General features: G+C 43.5%; 1 protein-coding gene across 2 annotated transcripts in view; it reads right to left on the bottom strand.

Moving 5' to 3' along the window:
- The window catches only part of dock5 (dedicator of cytokinesis 5), a 76,494-nt gene that overhangs the window by 47,158 nt on the left and 11,217 nt on the right, over positions 1 to 18,119 (bottom strand). For both annotated transcript variants that reach the window (XM_088908719.1, XM_088908720.1), the window contains exons 2-11: positions 9,331 to 9,414; positions 9,044 to 9,084; positions 8,254 to 8,309; positions 6,832 to 6,928; positions 5,181 to 5,329; positions 4,771 to 4,906; positions 3,557 to 3,714; positions 2,743 to 2,824; positions 2,432 to 2,561; positions 409 to 481 (exon numbers count right to left, since the gene is read on the bottom strand). In XM_088908719.1, coding sequence (XP_088764845.1) covers positions 409 to 481; positions 2,432 to 2,561; positions 2,743 to 2,824; positions 3,557 to 3,714; positions 4,771 to 4,906; positions 5,181 to 5,329; positions 6,832 to 6,928; positions 8,254 to 8,309; positions 9,044 to 9,084; positions 9,331 to 9,414 — 1,006 coding nt within the window. The remainder of the gene's footprint in view (positions 1 to 408; positions 482 to 2,431; positions 2,562 to 2,742; positions 2,825 to 3,556; positions 3,715 to 4,770; positions 4,907 to 5,180; positions 5,330 to 6,831; positions 6,929 to 8,253; positions 8,310 to 9,043; positions 9,085 to 9,330; positions 9,415 to 18,119) is intronic.

Genomic DNA, 18,119 nt, shown 5'->3' with positions numbered 1-18,119 from the left:
GCAGTCTGAGCAGGGCTGGAATCACGCTGTACCTCACAGATAATTAAGACATCATTAAGGCAACATGTTGGTCCACATCCTAATCCTCCACCCTATCAAATCTTGCTTCACCATTACAGTCAAACTGAAAATGCCCTCTGACTACTGTAGGCTGTAGACTTACTGTCACACAGTTCAATGAAAAGCAATCCAAGATCATTCTAAACACAGGTCTTATGGGTTAGGCCAGACCTAACTCAAAACTTTCTGGTATGTTCCCAATGTGTAGAAACTTATTTACAGCCTACATAAACATAGCTGCAAAGTAGCAGTCTTTACAGGTATCCACTACATTCAAAATCAGGCAGAATCCATTCCTAGGCTCCAGCATTCCAGTCTGAGGACATTTCACCGGGCACAGGGACTCACTGCTGGAAAGGGATGAAATGCTGCTTCTCTTCATCGTCCACTTTCCCATGTGCAATGTCCGTGATGTCCATCACTGCAAACAAAAGAAAAAACCCTGGTCACTAAATTATCACCTCCAAAATGTTCGTCTCTTGCTCCATGGGAACTCCATGGTCTTTTCTCTTATGAGGTTCAGAACACAAGTATGTTTCAGCCACTGGCTTACTGTGTCATCCTGAGCAAGTTACTTGACACCCAGAAATGAAGAAGGTTTAAACCTCTACATACAGTTATACCGATATATTGACCTTCAATAGTCAATAAGTGGAGATCAGGAATAATCCAAATAAGTCAGTCAGACTTCAGATAGAACAAAAACCAGAGAACACTGTGGCCTTCTATGATAACCTGTGATAGTAGTATGCAAATCCTAAGAGGTACTGATAAAGTTAATTCCAATGAATTACTTCTTGATCACCAAAACAAAAATAAATTATATTTAATATTATACTGAGGTAAGACTTTGAGAACCAAGATAGGAACATGACTGGAACAAGATGCCCAGCCATGTTGGGTACTGGTCAAAAAACAACTTGAAGGGATGTCAGATCGATGTCCTGCAATGACACATAGTTGTGCATGATTCCCTGTGTACGGAACTTCAATCTTTTAATCGCAGGGTTCTGCACACAGCTCCAAGGTCCTGATCTCCACACAGACCAGTCCCTCACAAGTGATATGAAGCCAGGGCTAACAACTGCTGCCTCCCTGCCTTCAGAATGGCCTAGGCATCCTCTCTCTACATCTGCTCCTGCATTCAGATGGATCAGGTGACGCACAACAAAGGATCAAACATGCAGAAATTGAGTAACTTGGCCTTACGTGACAAAGTCGAGAAACTATGATATGTCTAGCCTCGGGGCTTTGCTTTCTCCCTCGACAGAGAAACAGATGAGTGAAACAAGCTCCCCCCCCTCCAATTTCCACTCAGGTCTGGTTCATTTAATCTCCAAACAGGTGGCAGCAGAAATGATTGCTTCCTGCCCAACTATTGTGAAATGATATCCTTGTCTGAGAGGCAGGGAGCAATTAATTACCTTTTCATTCTCTTAGTAAGGGAAACACAAGGTGTAGCCTTTTGTGGGCCTTGAGAATGAACTGGAGTAGAATAAACGAACTCGAAACATCTCGAACAAAACTATTAACAACATTTAATAGGTAACGCTTTTATGAATAAAACAAGTTCAATAAAACTCATAGAGGACAAAGGGTGTCTGTTGCATTGATTTACAAGCAACTGCAATTAGATCCTTATTCAGCATTTCACTAGGGGAAATGAGAAAGAAGTATCATTCAAATCCACACAGATGTTCCGGAATTATCACAATTTAGACAAAAAGACATAACCTGGAATATTCATATGATTAAGGATAAGAACAGATTTCACACATATATTTTTATTCACAATTTCTTCCGAAGAGTTTTATTTAGTAAAGACAAAAAAATCAAAAGGCATGATGTTCTAAACATTCTATATCTATTAAAAACATAACAATTGCTTACTTTTATAAAAAAAATAAGAGCACAGGAGAATCTCAGAATACTAAATGGGCCAGATTGTCCAAATGGCCTCTTCTTGTTTGCTACCTTTCTTATGTTTTCGATGAAAAGGCTATTACTGGTTGTTAAGTTTCATGCCGACAGCTACATTACTCACAGACACATTCAGTAGTATAGCAGGATGCTGTTTGTAGTTCAAGAAATGTAAAAGGGCTCATGCCCAAAGAAAACAATTGTAATGAAACCAACACTAATGAGACGCACCACCCTGCCATGTTAAAATAAGCAACCCTCTCAAAGGAATCATCCATGATCTGACAATGCTGTCCCACTCCATGGTACAATGTCATACCAGCCTTATGGATTTTGTACTGAACTCTATGACACAGCACAGTTTTGTATGCAGCAGTGCGGCACTGTACTGCTTTGCACTGGAGGGGACTGTAGTGTCAGACAGAGCATCGCCTCTTTCTGTGAACCACACCTGCCACACCGAAGGGCCGCCGCAGCCCGCCTGTGTGCTTCTTGCCCTCCTTGAGCTCCATGCAGCCCACGCGGATGATCTGACACACCAGAAAGACACGCGGCCTGATCAGGTCACTGCTGCTCAGGTCCTGTTGGGAGGGAAAGGAAGGGAGATTTAAGAGAGGGGAGAGGGTCGGAGCCAGGGGAAGGAGAGAGTGAGAAGAAGGAGGGGGTGAGAGAATTAGGAAGGAGAGAGGGATATCATGAGAAAAGCAGAGCAAATCGTCTTCTACTGCAGTAAATCTGGAAGGGGTGGGTTGAGCTCTTTACCGTGAAGAGTGCAGGCAGGTTGTTTAGCTTCTCGATCTCTTTGGGCATTCCAGTACTGTCCCAGCGCACCAGGAAGTTCTCACTGCAAAAGAAAGAAGTGAGAAACCCCACATAACTATGATTTTTTTTGCTGTTTAACATCACTCATTGCAGCCTTCATTCAGGGTTCTTTAGCCCCAGTAATGGTTTGCCAGTTTACCTGCCTAAGAAACTGTACAGCAGTTATTTATGAATCCTCGGTTCCTAACTGGCTTAGAGTTCATCTGTCTGGAACACAATTTGGGCCCCAAAATGCAGAAATCACTTGTTCAAATCTGGGCTTAAAGTGATTCAAGGATTCAACAAGCAATAGCCCACAAGCTGCAGAGATTTGCTAATGGTTTTTTTTCATTAATTGGCCAGAGTCACTCCATCTTGCTGTACCTCTCCTTTTTCTCATGGTAACCCTGTTACTGGGGGGCATACCTTGAATCTTCCCTGTACAGATAAGATGGTCACAACAGTACCAGGCCGGTTTAGAATCAGGGGTATAAAAAGATGAATAGCTGGTAATTCCTCACTTTAAAACAAAAAGTCAACGTCCATGTAGTAATCTCTATTAATGGCAGAATGATTGTAAATGTTTAAGCAACACACCTTGAGCCATCTGTTTGAACCCACTTTCCTTAGTCATGATACAGAATCAATTGCCCGAGAGCGTTTAAAAAGAAGAAGTGTCCACACCCTGCCTGTTACTATATCCTGGGATAATGGCAGTTCTACCACGATGCCCTGTTTGCAGAACTATTAGAAAATGTATGGAATGACCTCTGACCTGATGAACTCAGACCGGTCAGGGTCGTACAGTGACATGAGCAGCTCAGCATCCTCCCCGATGTTACAGACGAAGTTCTTGAGGTTCATGAAGAGGCTGTAAGTGTGCACCACACTGAAGAGGGACTGGCGGCGCATTTCCAGGTTCTGCAGCCGAGACTGGGAACGACAGAGACGGAGAACTCTTCAATGGCATCTCCACAGCACCACTGTGAATAGCCTATCCAACAAGAATAAAGCTGCACAGGGACATTCTCTCACAGGTGCATAAGAACATAGTTGTTTTTGTTCTGGAAGCTGGGATCTTTTAGAAAAGGTTGGATGAGATTCTTAGACTGATTACTAAGAAAAAAAACTGCCAACTTAAAGAGAATTTTGGGGATTTTAGCCTTCTGAAGCAGACACCTGTAAAGATTTTTTTTACCATTTGACTTCCTAAATTACAGTAGATGGAGGAGATTTGGATGTCCCTGTGCAAAGACCTCTACTGTAACAATGAAAAGAAACAAAGCACATTTCATTGGATGAATTTGTAATACCTCTGCAAAATTCTGGGCAAGTATGGGTCTCGGAGGTAAATTGATTAAGAACTAGTGATTCTAAATTAGTACTAAACAATGTTGGAAAATAAATAAATTTAAAAATTAAAAAGTGGGAAATATATCTAGAAAAACATTTTTTATAGCACCTTCCATCCTTAGGCCCTTTACAAACAGAAGGGAACCCACTTCAGCCACCTGTAAAATGCAGCACCCATCTGGGTGATATGTGGCATCTGGTACATGCCAGCAGCCCCATTGCACCGCAGATCGCGTGGAAAACAATTGCTTCCCCGACTGAACTAAGAAAGGACTTTACACAGGCCGGGTTTGTAACCCTAAGGGGGAATTTAGTCAAGACACCCAAGAAATGTGTCCCAAGATGTTTAATGACCAAGTTTTACATCTTATCCAGTGCATTGCACCTCCTACAGCACAGGGTATGCAGTTTGAAAATTCTGCTCCAAAGGGAAGATGGATCAGTAGGTGACTCTCAACACCATTTGTAGCAACAACCTTTCTTGGAGGTCTCCCATCCCAGTACTACAGGACAGAATGTTCCCTGCCTTGCTTAGCTTCTGAGATCTGACGAGAAGCTACAGGGTTCTAACGCTGCTGCCTACAAGGTGCACTAGATGTCCCAGAACTGGCCGGTATGGTGGTGGAAGGTGCCCACCTTCTCCTCCTGGATCCGGTCATCGATGCTGCGCGAGGCTGTCTCATGGGCGCGGAACAGGCTGACAGTGCTGGTTGACTCTGGGTCGAGCGTGTTCCCCACCTCGTCGCGAACCACAAGGTCCAGCCCCAAGATCCTGAAACACAAGGCATATCCATGCGGCCCTCAGATGACTTCCCATATCCAGATATACTGGCAGGTCCTCTACCGATCATTGCAAAAAATAAAAAAAAAGGGACAAGGGAATGAGAGGAAGAGAGAGGGCCAGATAAAATGCAAAGCAGAGACCAAGTGATCTAAAAGAGGAAGCAGCCAGAATTGGTGCACAATAAAGGCAGACTTTGTCCCACAGTAAAATAGTACAACCAGAGGAAGGAAGTCTTTAACAAGACCTTGGTAGGAGTTCTCACCGGTTGCCGTAGTCGATCTTGGCGGTCACTTTCTTCTTGAGTTCCACCAGGTCATCTTTGGGCAGCGTCCCCGACACGATCTGGGAGCGGTACTCGATAAGGCTGTAGGCCATCTGCTGCACGTGCCGGAACAGCGTGGTCTTGTTGTTCTGTCGAAGACAAAAGGCACATGCAAGCCCGACAAACATGAGGGGGTGTCAGGGCTGCAAACCTTGCAGTTTTGGTTCAACTGACTTGCCAAACAAAAAAATCTCCTATTTTCTTCTGAACATCTTTTTATTTCCAGCTGCTGCTTTCCACATGGGATGCAGGGGAGGGGGGGGTGGGTGGCTACAACAATTACCAGAGGAAGGAATGTTCCAAAGGGGGAAAGGGCACGTAACATTTTTAAACCTCCTAAGCAAGGGTATTTTGCTCACGTCACTGTTCAATGCATTGGGTGGCAATTTCAATGTTTTAACTTTGTTTTGAGAAACAAGCTCAGCAGTTTCTTAAAACACAATAGGAGTTTTTCATAAAAAAAGTTCTTTTTTTTGTTTTGACGGATAGATGGACAATCTCTGATATCAATTCTGAGCCTTACTAATGCTTCTAGAAACAGCTGGATGAGATCCCTGCATCATCTAACTACTAACAGCCAAATGGAGTAGATAAGGTGAATGGCCTCCTCTCATTTGTAACTTTTCCTATGAATCCTAATGAGTTTGATCAATATATGCAGAACATTTGCTTTACAGCCAGATACACTAACAGCATGTCATTTTATGCCATTATTAATATTAATTAAACCTGCTCCTGGTTGTCCCTTCTTATCTGTAAAAACATGGGGAATGCCCAGTTGCTTGCAAGCCATGTTTATTGGATTATCTCTAGTAACCTGACCCGGCATTTCTTCTTTTTTTGTTTACTTTCCTATTAATTTAAATGTATCTAAAAGGGAAAAAACCTTTAACATTTACTGTTGGACTAAGAATTTGCAAACTATGATACCAATGACAGAAGTACCCTGGCTATATCAGCAGCTGTATTCCAAGCCACTACTACCCCCCATCCCCATGGCAGCTTGGGCCGGGGCAGCAGAGACCCCCACATAAATATTGTCAAGACCCAGTTGTGTCAAGGGAGGGAATGCAGAAGTGCCCAACAACATTTTACTTGTGGTCAAGCCAGCGTGTTAAATTAATTTCTAAGGCAAAGTTTAGAGTCACCATAAAGCAACTGTCTCAAGTAAGAAAAATAAATATCCTTTAGAATAACACATCTGATCTGGTGTCCATTTCCGATACGTCTATGTATAATGGTCAGGGTGGCCAATCCATCTAAGCAGCTGTCTTTGTCTCTTCTGGACATACAAGTTTGAATTTTACTCTTCCCAAAGGAGCATGTCTTCCCATCTCCATTTATAACAGTATTATACATTGGCCTCTCCACTAACTACAAACCCCCAAAGTCTCTATGGCTTTCCATTGATCAGGCACATTAAGCCACTAGCAAACAGACAGCTGCTACAGTATGTGTGGATTTTGGGTATATCTGGATCTTCCATTTGGAATAAAAACTGGATTCAACCCAGGACCAATTTTATTTGTATTATGGTCTGGACTGTGTGAGTGAGTGGGCTTACGAAATGCATGTCACAACAAATACTCACCACATAGAGTTTGTGCCAAATCTGTGCCCATTCCCTCAGGGTGGCACCCAGCTCCTGTACCAAGGGGACATCGGCAGGTATCACTGTCTCCTGCTGTCTGGAGGGGCCATTAGAGAGTAGCAAAGTGTCAAGAGACAAGGGCAAAAATGTCTATGGTGAAGGAGGAGATCTAACTACAGACAGGGCACGGAAAATCCCAAACGACAAAAACAATTAAACTTCTGCATATTTTATATATATTGTAAATATTTAATGATCCGTGCAACTGTTTCTTTTCCATTTTCAGCATTTAACTTGCCAAGTTTCAAGATAGTCACCAGACAGAACCTTACACTTTTTTCTTCTTTTATTTTGCTTAAATGCCTTGCTCCTGTTTATACAGTATCTAATATTTGCAACATTTACCACCTGCCAGGTTTTCTTGCCAGGACCTACTAAAAAAAGCAATCAGTAACTAAATTTAAAGAAACAAGTCAGAATTTGCCATAAGAATGAAGTAATAGTTAAAGCATCTATTTTTGTCAACAACCAACAGTATCTTATAAGAGAAACTCAAGCAGCATAATTACATAATATTCTTCATTTCAGCCTTACAGGGAGTGGGGATTTGATGCCAGAAATAACCAGCACAATCCTGGCTGCCTGTTATACCATGTACTTTCTTCCTATATTAAAATCAGATAGGAGAGATGGAAAACAGAGTGTACCAAAATCCTGGACCAAACATATCATTGGGCTCTTGTCTTCTCTATAGAACCCTATTTCTTCTTCACAACATCTGTTATTTCCCAGATGGTATACTTCAGATGACTACTAAATAAAAATGTCAGATTCAATGCTTGATACTTCAGTCTTAGTTTACTATTTTCTCAACATCACCCTTACTTCTTTTCACATAAAGGTAAAACCTGTCAGACGCTAAAACTGCAGCCCTCAGGGGAGGGAAATAAGAGGGAAAACCAGCAGATTCTGTATAAATCTGCTGCCGTTAAGGCTGGGAATACACTTCAGCAAAATAACTCATCAGGTCCCAAGCACTGGGATCCTTTATGACTCATTTAGATCATAATTAGGACTAACTCACACCCACAGGACTAAAGGACATCTCTGCTCATTATAAGATGCTCATCAGTTCTTAGGTTTTCAACAGTTGTGTTTTTCTTTAGGTTCCTGCAGGTTCACTGCTGCAGTTCAAGATGGGAAGGCTGTAGTTTTCACTTGAGATTCTCTACATTTATAGCGGTAGATTGCAACATTTGTCCTGAAGAGGAGTCTGTAGGCGTATTCAATCAGCGGCTCATGTTGATTAGATACACTCACTCACTAAAGTCAAAATATGACTGTGAGGAAAGAGAGCTGAAATGGCATGACCCTCCGAGATCCCATTAGAGTCAGACCAGGCCTCTTGAAATTAAATCTTACCCTGTTCCCTCTACTTTAGCCTCCTTCAGGTGAATGTAGGAAGCTGGGAAAATGCCCTATGGAGGAAATCACAGGAAGTCATGTCAGAAATCCTAGAAACAATTCAAAATTTCCTTGCAAGGACCAGTTTAAACTCTCCTGCTGTTTAACCATAAGGAGTCATCCATATTATTCAAAGCAGAGGCTAGCATGAGCAAGCACACATTTTTTTTAAATCTGAAATTGACAATTCATACTTTTTATCCACCCAATTTCTGATTCATTAATCATTATGTATGACTCAGTCCACAGGCTGTAACTCCTAGTATTACTTGGGAGTGAATGAGACACAGAGACATTCTCCTCTAACACGCTCACCTGCAAAGCCGCTCATCATGTTACACCTTGGACACCTTGCAGGCTCTCCAGCATCCTGCAGGAGAGTTCCTGTTTGCTGGAATGCCAAGGCAGCCCTAGGCCACTAATCCCACCCTACCCTCTGCCAATTGCGAGCTGCCCTTTAGGGGATCCTGGTCACAGTCAGCTAATGACATCACACAGGCTCGAATCCCTGACATCAGAACCAAAGTGATTACCTTGTGCTCTAAGAAAAACCCTTTACTGGTGTAGCCAAGAAGATTCAACTGCAGATTTTTTTAACCTGTCCAACATGTCTGTTGGCCTACAAAAGCTTAACAGCAACAACCACAAAGCACTCTTAGAGCAGCTGCCAAAAGCAAAAGACATGCTGACATGACAGTCAGGGGAAGGTGGGAGCTGGAGAGAATCAAAAAAGCAAAAGAGAATATACCTTTTTCGATTTGTCCCGCAGTGTGTAGCCTCTGTACCACCCTGCGTGAACAAGAGACAGAGGGTGAAGAGAGGAGCAGTAGGACGGAGGGAGAGGGATAAAGAGATGTATGCAATTAAAATGAATAAGTAATATAGAAGACGGGAAGAAACACGAGATTATTACAGAGATTATGTCCAGTGTTTATAACAAATCTGACTCCACAGCAAGAGGAAAGTTTTCAGGTCATCTCAATAAACCATGGCTTTCCCCTTGCTTGGAAGGTACGGATTTCTCTGCGCCCTCACCTTCAAAGGTCTCCAGGATGTGAACTGAGTCGCCCACTTGCAGGTTAAGTCCATGCTCCACCCTGGCATTGTAGTTGTAGATGACTGTAGGGAGTGGAAGGGGAGAGAGGGTGGTGAGTGATTCTAACTAGAATGAATTAGGCCAATACCCATGACAAATCTGGATACAAAAGAGAGCACTCAAATACTGGTTACACCTGAGAAACAGTGACCAGAATTCGTAACACCACAAGGCACTGCTGAGCCAAGCTGGTCTTGAAGCTCACCGACACTAACCAGCCTAAGGACAGCACAGCTAAAACAACACTAATCAATATTAACCAAATCACAACACAAGTACAGCACCCACGGGGACCCACTGGAACACAGATACAGAAGCACAACACAACTACTCCTATAGTATATTTTGTATACTGTAGAATGCTACAGTATTCTAAACAGACAATACACACTAGCTGAATATCTGACAAAGGTAAGAAACAGTAAGGAGAAAAAGACCCTAATGAAGTACAGGCTTGGTGACCACAATCTGGCCAACGAAACTGGGCGACACAGGCAGACCTGGCTGCCCAGAGAGGACAGGCTGTGCTCCCACTGCCAGCGGGGAGAAACGGAGACATAGATGCACACTCTGCTACAGTATGAGAAATACTCCGGGATTGGACGAACATTTTTCTCTGAAATAACTAACGTAATCCCAGAATTCCCACACCTCCCAGAATCAGAGCAGCTCCCAATCCTATTCCCCTACAGAGGGGAGGGAACTCAATTCAGCTGGCGGCACAGTATGTGATCTCCTGTCAGAGCCTGAGGAGCAGTGAGTCTGTCTCCCAGTAGTATTCTATGTGTTGTATGTAAACATCCTGTGATGTGTTTGTACTGTAAATGTTTGTAGATGTTGTGTTAATTGTATATGCTTTGGCAGCACTGTAATTCAGCGGTCATGCCAATAAAGCTCTGAATTGAAATGAGCTGAATTGCAGGAGGAAGGATATTGGAGGAAGGTGGCAGCGTGAGAAAGAGAAGGTGAGAAAGGGAAGGGTGACAGAAAGTGAGATAAGGGAGGTTTAGAAAAATGATAGAGTATAGAAGAGAGAAACCTTTGCAAAATATGGTGCAGTGGTAAAAAAAAAATCTTTCACAAAAAGCTTGATTTACATTGCGCACGATATTGCTTCATAAACTGAAAGATTACAGCAATCTCCTCTTAGTAAACTTGAAAGGACATTTTAACACCTCTCCGCCCCGCACACACACCCCTCAGTCACTCAGTGTTTAGGTCCGCTGCTTTGATGTGGTTTTGTTGTTTTTACAGTGTGTTTTCGCTGAGAAAATAAAACCAACAACTGGTTCGCTGGAATTGAAGTGCTGCCGTCATGAAAAAAAAAAAAGTGTTCAGTCTTCTTTTCTCAGGCATTGGCTATAAAACTGGGAGGAAAAAAATGGTTCAACAACAAAATAAACCGAGCCCGGGCTGTCATTAGCCAGCCGTGACGGAGATCGCCCAAGCCGAAGCCACAGTGGGCTCAGATAGATGAAGGACAGATGGACTTGACTCAGCAGCTTATTGTAAAAAAACATGCATCAAAGAAGAAAGAAATACACCAATGGCAGAGATCATCCCTTATTATTATTTCCTTGTGCCTTCAAGCTTGCAGACTGACTATGAGACTATGACTGTGCCAGCACTGATGTGAACAGCAGGAGATGATATTGAACCCGGCCATTTATTCTTTCCTGACTCAACAATTTCTGATTCGGAGGAAGCCAGGCTTTAACAAGAGCGCTTTCAACATCACAGCACTTAAAAGACCCATTTTCTTTCTCATTTGTTTTGTTCTTTCTCGTCTCGCTCTGCCAAAGAAGATCAAACGGCACAAGCCACTAGGAATCTTTTGTACCCACAGTTCTGCCTCTCGTTTCATTATTATCCCACTTTTCCGGTGTTTAAATTCTATTGTTGTTTGCTGCACTACAGATAAAGCTTTTGTTAGGGCGAGTTCACGTGCCTGTGAGGTACAGAAGTGGATTTTTTAAGTAGCTGGAAAAACATACTGTAACTATACCAAGCACCAAAAGAAACTCATTTTTACCTGCAACAAATTCAGATGTTACCATCGGCTAAATGACCTGTGTCACATCTGTTACAGAAATGCCACTTAATTATGCTGATTTATTCTGGTTATCACGTAGGATGATGAACGGGGGATCTAAAGTCACAGGCTGGTAACTGTGTGTGACCACCGCTGGAATCAATACAAGCTCATCATCAGTAAGGCAACATCTGTGAAGCCCACTGCCTTGTGGGATTCTGTCTCACTCATTATTAGATATGTAATAATCATGTGCCAGTTTACTGGTCTCTGATTCATAGATGCCACACGTTATTTCAGCTCGTCCCACAAATGGGACCCACAATGGGGCTCAACTATTGTGAGGATATAAGGGTCACATCCATCTATCCATCATCTGGCAAAAGAGACGTTATTGCCCGAGCAGCATGAGGGACATGTGCTGTCCAGCTGGAATGTTCTCCTGGCAGGAAGGACCCAGGACTTGATTGTTGGAGCACTGAGCAGTCAGGTTGCCATCAGTCACGATGAGTGGAATCTCTAGCTACCAGACCAACGTACTCAAACCTCACCACTGATCTGCCAGATCACTGTCCATCACTGACAGGCTGTGTTCATTTTGCCAGAAAGCAATGGAGCAATGGAGCACTGACTGCTTAGCCTCTCATATACTGACAGTGCAAAGGACTTGTCCTTTTGATAGATGGAGCACATTAGTTCCTTTACTTTTTAACATTTAACAGATTGATTCACCTCATTCCACATGCCCAATTAACTCACTTACGAGGTGATACAGTGTTTATGCATCAAAATCACTCTTGTGTGTCAAGGTGTGTAACGAATGATCAATTAGTCAAAATAACGACAGAAAGATGCAATCAATAGCAAAAATTTTATTTTTCTAGAAACATGCATGCATGGACAGTTTAATAAATGTCTTTTGATAGTTAAGTGTTGCACACGTATTACGTTATTGCTTGAGGTGTATGAGCAGATCCCAAACTGCTTCACATATATAATAGGAGGGAACCCCACTTCCTCCACATTTGCAATGCAGTCCCACCTGGGTGACACAATGCACCAGCAGCCCCACTAGACAACAGATCAGGGAGAAAAGTGAATTAATTGACTCCCAAAATTATGGGAAACTTTACGGAGGCCAGACTGCTCATGCCCAGAGTGGGATTTAACCTGGACACTGGGATTAACACCCCTGATCATACAAACAGTTCCCTGGGATCTTGGATAATGTCCAAGTAGCAGAACTTCGGTAAGTCTCAGCCATAGGATGGCACCTTCTACAGCATGGTGTCTCCTGTCATCCTACTAGGACATCAGTATTTGTAAATTCTGGCCCAGAGAGAAGAGCGCCTCTTACTGGTCCACCACTTACAGCAGCAACCTGGTTCTCCTCTGTTAAAGGTCTGAAGTGCCCCATTTCCAACCCTCCACACACACCAATATTATCTGGGGAAAAGGAAATATTAGACTCAACAGAACTAGTTGACTAGATCTTCAGTGGCAGCCAGGCCTACGCCTCTCCCCCTCGGAGGCTGGGAGGCTCGGCACATGCCCCCTGGCCGGGCTCTGGAAGACTGGGCAAGTCTGCCACTGTGGTTGCCTGTCTGCCTACACACACACCCCTCCTGCTCCCTGCCCCAGCTGCAGTGAGGAGGGTCCTGTCCGGGCCTGTCGCTCGCCGCTCCAGCTGCCAGAAGCGGGAGCTGGCTGCAGGCTTCGACTGGCTTGGCTTATCGTGGTGCACATAGAAAACTATTCCTCTCTTAGAGCCATTGTTGTGCACAGATTCTTACTCGCTCCCTTCAAGAGAACCCCCTCACCTCTCTAACCATCTTTCAGCGTTTTAATGAATCCAAGACAAAGATAACAGGCCTCATTTTATTTTATTTTTTTAAATTGGACGGCTTTTTGATATTGATTACATCTTTCTGTCATCATTTTAATTGATCATTTCTCACTGGCCATGACTTGCAAATACAACATATACAGTACAAAGTAAAATAATTGACTGCTTTCATCTTATAAGGGCCTCATTTACTAACACAAACTGATTGGTAAAGTGTTTCCTTCCAGCTGAAATCACAGCAATGGCCCTCAAACACATGAGGAAACACCCCAAAGTTTCAATCAACACACAGAGAGTGACAGCCTCTACACAATCTGAAAGCATACATCTCACATGAAAGGCAGCAGCGGTGGGCATCACTGCTGCTCCAGGCCAGGAGGACAGGTGACAGGTGGCTGTTCGCATGACTCTCATTCAGTCTGGTGCACAGTGCCGGATTTCCCATTACGCACTGTAGGCACAGTGCCTAGGGCCTATCAACTTTTTAGGACATACGAAGGAGGGAAACACCAGTGATTAACAAAAAAACGAGCTGAAACAACATGCTTGCGATCGACTCTAGGTGCCCTAAATCAATAATCAGACGCTATCCAGCGGCTGTTCTAGAAACTAGAAGTATCGAAGTGATGGTCGCTCGACTCGCTCCAGCAATCATGTGGTTTAGCATTAGAATAGTTTGAAGTGCCGCATGTCAATTGACGAACTTCAATTGGCGTTTAGCCCTCTTTTTGCACATTTCAGAGTAAAAGTGCCTAGGGCCTAGGAACACCAAAATCTGGCCCTGCTGGTGCAGCAAGTGAGCTGGAAAACCCCAGAGGCCCAGCAGGTGTCATTTCAGCTCGGTGAGGGGAGAAACAGATCCGGGGTTGATACCAATGACACAATCCAGTCAGCGTTTTAAGAGCTGAGAGCAAATTTAAAATTGTGACTGAAACGGGACGTTGGAATCAATCAGCCTTCGATTACAAACAAAAACCAGAAGAAACAGAGGTAATCCCCCAACCCACCCCACCCCCAGCACCAGGGCTGGTATCCCCTGTTCTAGACCATTCAGCTCTTTCAAGTTGAAACAGTTATTGAAGGCCATTAGCTGTGCGTGTTTTCACGTCAAGGCTGGAATATAATTAAAAAACGGACATCAGTTTGAGTCCCAGACAAATACTGACATTCCTGGCATTCCTGCAGGGGGGACAGAATATTCTAAACCTGACTCCAGATTTTTCCTCTGTAATTCAGCAAAGCTTTTAGGGATATGCACGTCGCCACTTAACCTTCACTTGTTTTTCTTTAGATTTCGTTTCAAACGAAACGACCTCTGCAGCTTCGGGGGGGGTCAATCAGCCAAACCCATTTACCCTACAAGGTGCCCCACACACGAATCACATCGCGTCCCAGTCCACGCCAATTTTTGAGCCGACTTCCGCCTCCCCCTGCTTCCGCTTCTGCAAAATCAATCGGGGCCAAGAGACTGCACAGGCCCCCTGAGGATCTCCATGGACTCCAACGTCACCCCCTGCAGACGAGAAGATTAAGTGCCACTCCAACATCGCTGACAACGCGGGCCAGAGCAGAGGCCGAGCCAGGACTGCTGCCGTTTCCGATGATGTTTACTGATGAGCGCGTCCTGCCACCGCACGTGGGCTAAATCCATCGAAATCGCCACCTGAGGACGTGTGACAGGGGACGCAGAAGCAAGGATCCGAGATGTGAATTTTATTTTTCCCCCACATGATCGTCGTTCAGGCTTCGACAGGAGACGGGAAAGGAATCCAGGGCTCGGGGCGGTGTGCACAGAGGCTGACGCCTCGCACATTTTTGGCATGTTTCGCATTGTCCTGCCGTTGCCAGTGATGTCTGCAGCGTGCAAAACACGTTTTCAAACAGAAATCCAATAAAAGTCGAACGGCTCGCACTGGTGCCAAACATCCAGCCTGCATATACCCTCCAGCTCCTGAACTGCCATGTCAACTGAATGAGCTTGATATTTTGCCTAGAAAAAAGGCAGCATTTAATGAAGTGGATTCTTTTAAAACGTTTGTCTGTATTTAACATGAATTCTTCATATCTTCCGAGCTAGTGCCTTATGTTGGATTGTCTTGCAGTTAGATCTGCAATGCTGACCCGATGTTTAGTCAGTTTGACCTCTGGCAGGAACAGCGGGTAGCTGATAATTAAACAGTGATATCAATTTATCAAAAGGTGCAAATCGGCACTCAACTGTTTCACTTTAAAGGGGCTGTAAAATTGTCTTTGGCTGTGGTAACCAAACGACTACAAGCCAGATCGTCATCTTAGTACTGTAAAAGTTGATAAATGCCAAACTTGGAGGAAACAGCACAGATATGGCACAGAGAAGGAAAAAAAATTATTATGTGTACTCAAGGCACTGGATGAATTTTATTTAGACAAAAAGAACAAATCAACAGCAGCAAAGAACCACTTTTGCTGCTTGGCTGAAACATAAAGATTGTCTTTCAAGGTCACATAAACTGAAAGCAAAACCTATGTTCAGCATCTGACCTTTTCTCTGCGCTTGAAAGATTGCGGTCCTTATTGATTTCAGTCACAGCATGTGGAAATAGTTTCACTTTGTGGTAGAAAGTCTGTAATCCCTCTTTAAAAGTGTATTAGCAATGACGTCAACCACAACAGCTGGGATACTGGGATACTGCATCTCCAGGAACTCCAGCAGGCCCTTGAAAGTACACAGTGTACATTCGGAGAGTCAAACCATAATAAAAGTAAATGTGTAAATAAAAAGCCTGGTAGCTCTTGAACTGGGCTTCATAATTGCCAAAATCAGCAGAATAGGATGATAAGAGATTGTGAATGGGCGGGGGGAGCCCCAGATTTCTCTTGAAGGAGCCTGATTGCACAAGTCTTGTGCGAACAGACTTGTCAGGCGAAGTCAGGACTTTAACAGCAAATACAACAACGCACAAAGGAGACGAAGACCTGCGTTTACAAATCCATTTTTGCTGGTCTAACATTCCCTAAGAGATTTTAAGACATGTTGGCTTTTGAAAAACGCCATGAATGTGGACGGCAATTTCCATAGGCACTAGCACTTCATTTAACTGATTTTAAAGTGAAATTACAGGCATTCTTGTATCTAAAAATATAAATCTTTTAAAATTATGTATTGTAATTGATTTACTTTACTGCAATAAAATTGATTTTCCAAACACGAACACACAAAAAAAAATAAACCAAACCCACCCCACATCAGCTCCTCCTACCTCAATGGTATCCCCGTCCAAGTTTCTACCCAGATTCAAACTGCTGCATCCCAGGCGGCATGATCCCGTGGCCATGAATCATGGCTTTATGTTGGGAAATGATGGAATTATCCCAAGATGAGATGTGTGAAATTGTGAAGCAAACGCCACAGAATGGAAGGGTCATCTACCAAGGCCCAGTTCAAGTTCAAACACATCTGCAGAAATCCGGCATGGTAATCTGACAGACACGTGAGTAGCATCTCCCCTTTGAGTACCACAGGAAATCCAGCCTAGGAGGCAAGACAACCGTCAGTTCAAATTGTAATTTAGTTCTGCCCAGGGAAGTCTAATTCTTTGGTTGATGCAATATTAAGCAAGCTATAGATCTACCACTGTCAGATCCAATGGTGTAGGTGCCTAAAAGTGATAATTTCCCTTATTAAAAAAAAACAAAAAGTGAACAGGGTTCGATTGTCCATCTTCACTCAACAAGAGATGTCCAATGTGCGCACTGGAGAATCCTGACAAACAGATGGAGCTTGTCGTGGCCTTCACAAGAGTGGTCTCCATATATTCAATGAGTCCAGTTGAATCCAACCAAACCATTATGTTCAGAGCCCTCTGGCAAATCTGCTATCCGAATGTTGCTTCATCTTCTAAACATAAGAACGGTTAAAAACTAGAGGAGGGCATTCTGGTCCAACTAGCCAATTTGGTATTTAGTAGTAATCAATCTGAGGATCTTATCCAGCTGTTTTTTGAAAGAATCCAGCTTCAGCAACATGGCTTGGTAGTCTGTTCCACACTCCCACAACCCTACGTGTAACAATGTGCCTCCTGATCTCAGATTTAAATGCATTTAGGCTGTACCACACAGGTTCCCCTTGGGTCTTCAGTCTTTTTCATAAGTAGCCGATTTACAATTTATGTTTTTACTCTGACTCAAAACTGAAAACCCAATCTTCTGATCAGGTGGGCTCAAACAAATTCATGCCCGTTCTTAAGAGACTCTGCAGTCAAGACACCAGTTTCTAAAACCCGCCTCTAAAACTCAGTCATTGAGTCTTCCAAGGATTAAGATAAGATAAGATCACTTTATTGGCCATATACAATTTCTTGCATTAGGAACTTGTCTTTTTGCATACCCCAGCTTGCTCTCCATGAGACACACAGCCACACAGACAGGGAGAGAGAAGCCTGGGGTCAGAGCACAGGGTCAGCCATTTATATGTCGCCCCTGGAGCAGTTGGGGTTAAGGGCCTTGTTCAGGAGCCCAACGGAGTAGGATTCCTCTGCTGGCCGTGGGATTTGAGCCGGCAAACTTCTAACCACAGGTGCAGATCCTTAGCCACAGTGCCACCGCTCAGGATGGCACTGCCAACCGGATGTCTCGCTTGTATTTCTGCTATCTACTGATTGTTTGAAGCAATAAGAATATTAGTTAGCAAGCGCCTTAGTTGTTATCACAACTAAAAAGCAAAAATATTAATTGCAATATTATTACAATGATTTTAATATCAACTCATTTTAGACCCTTCAATGTGGTAAAAACAAAAACCGGCCACCTTCTAAAGCCACTTCCTGAAGCGAGACGAGAGCTGTACACCAGCCCTACCCAGCAATGAAGGA

This window comes from Atractosteus spatula, chromosome 2 (assembly GCF_055471065.1).
Source record: "Atractosteus spatula isolate fAtrSpa1 chromosome 2, fAtrSpa1.hap1, whole genome shotgun sequence".
Lineage (NCBI taxonomy): Eukaryota > Metazoa > Chordata > Actinopteri > Semionotiformes > Lepisosteidae > Atractosteus > Atractosteus spatula.
The sequence above is the reverse complement of the archived record's forward strand: the minus strand, read 5'-3'. Positions and strand labels throughout refer to the sequence as shown.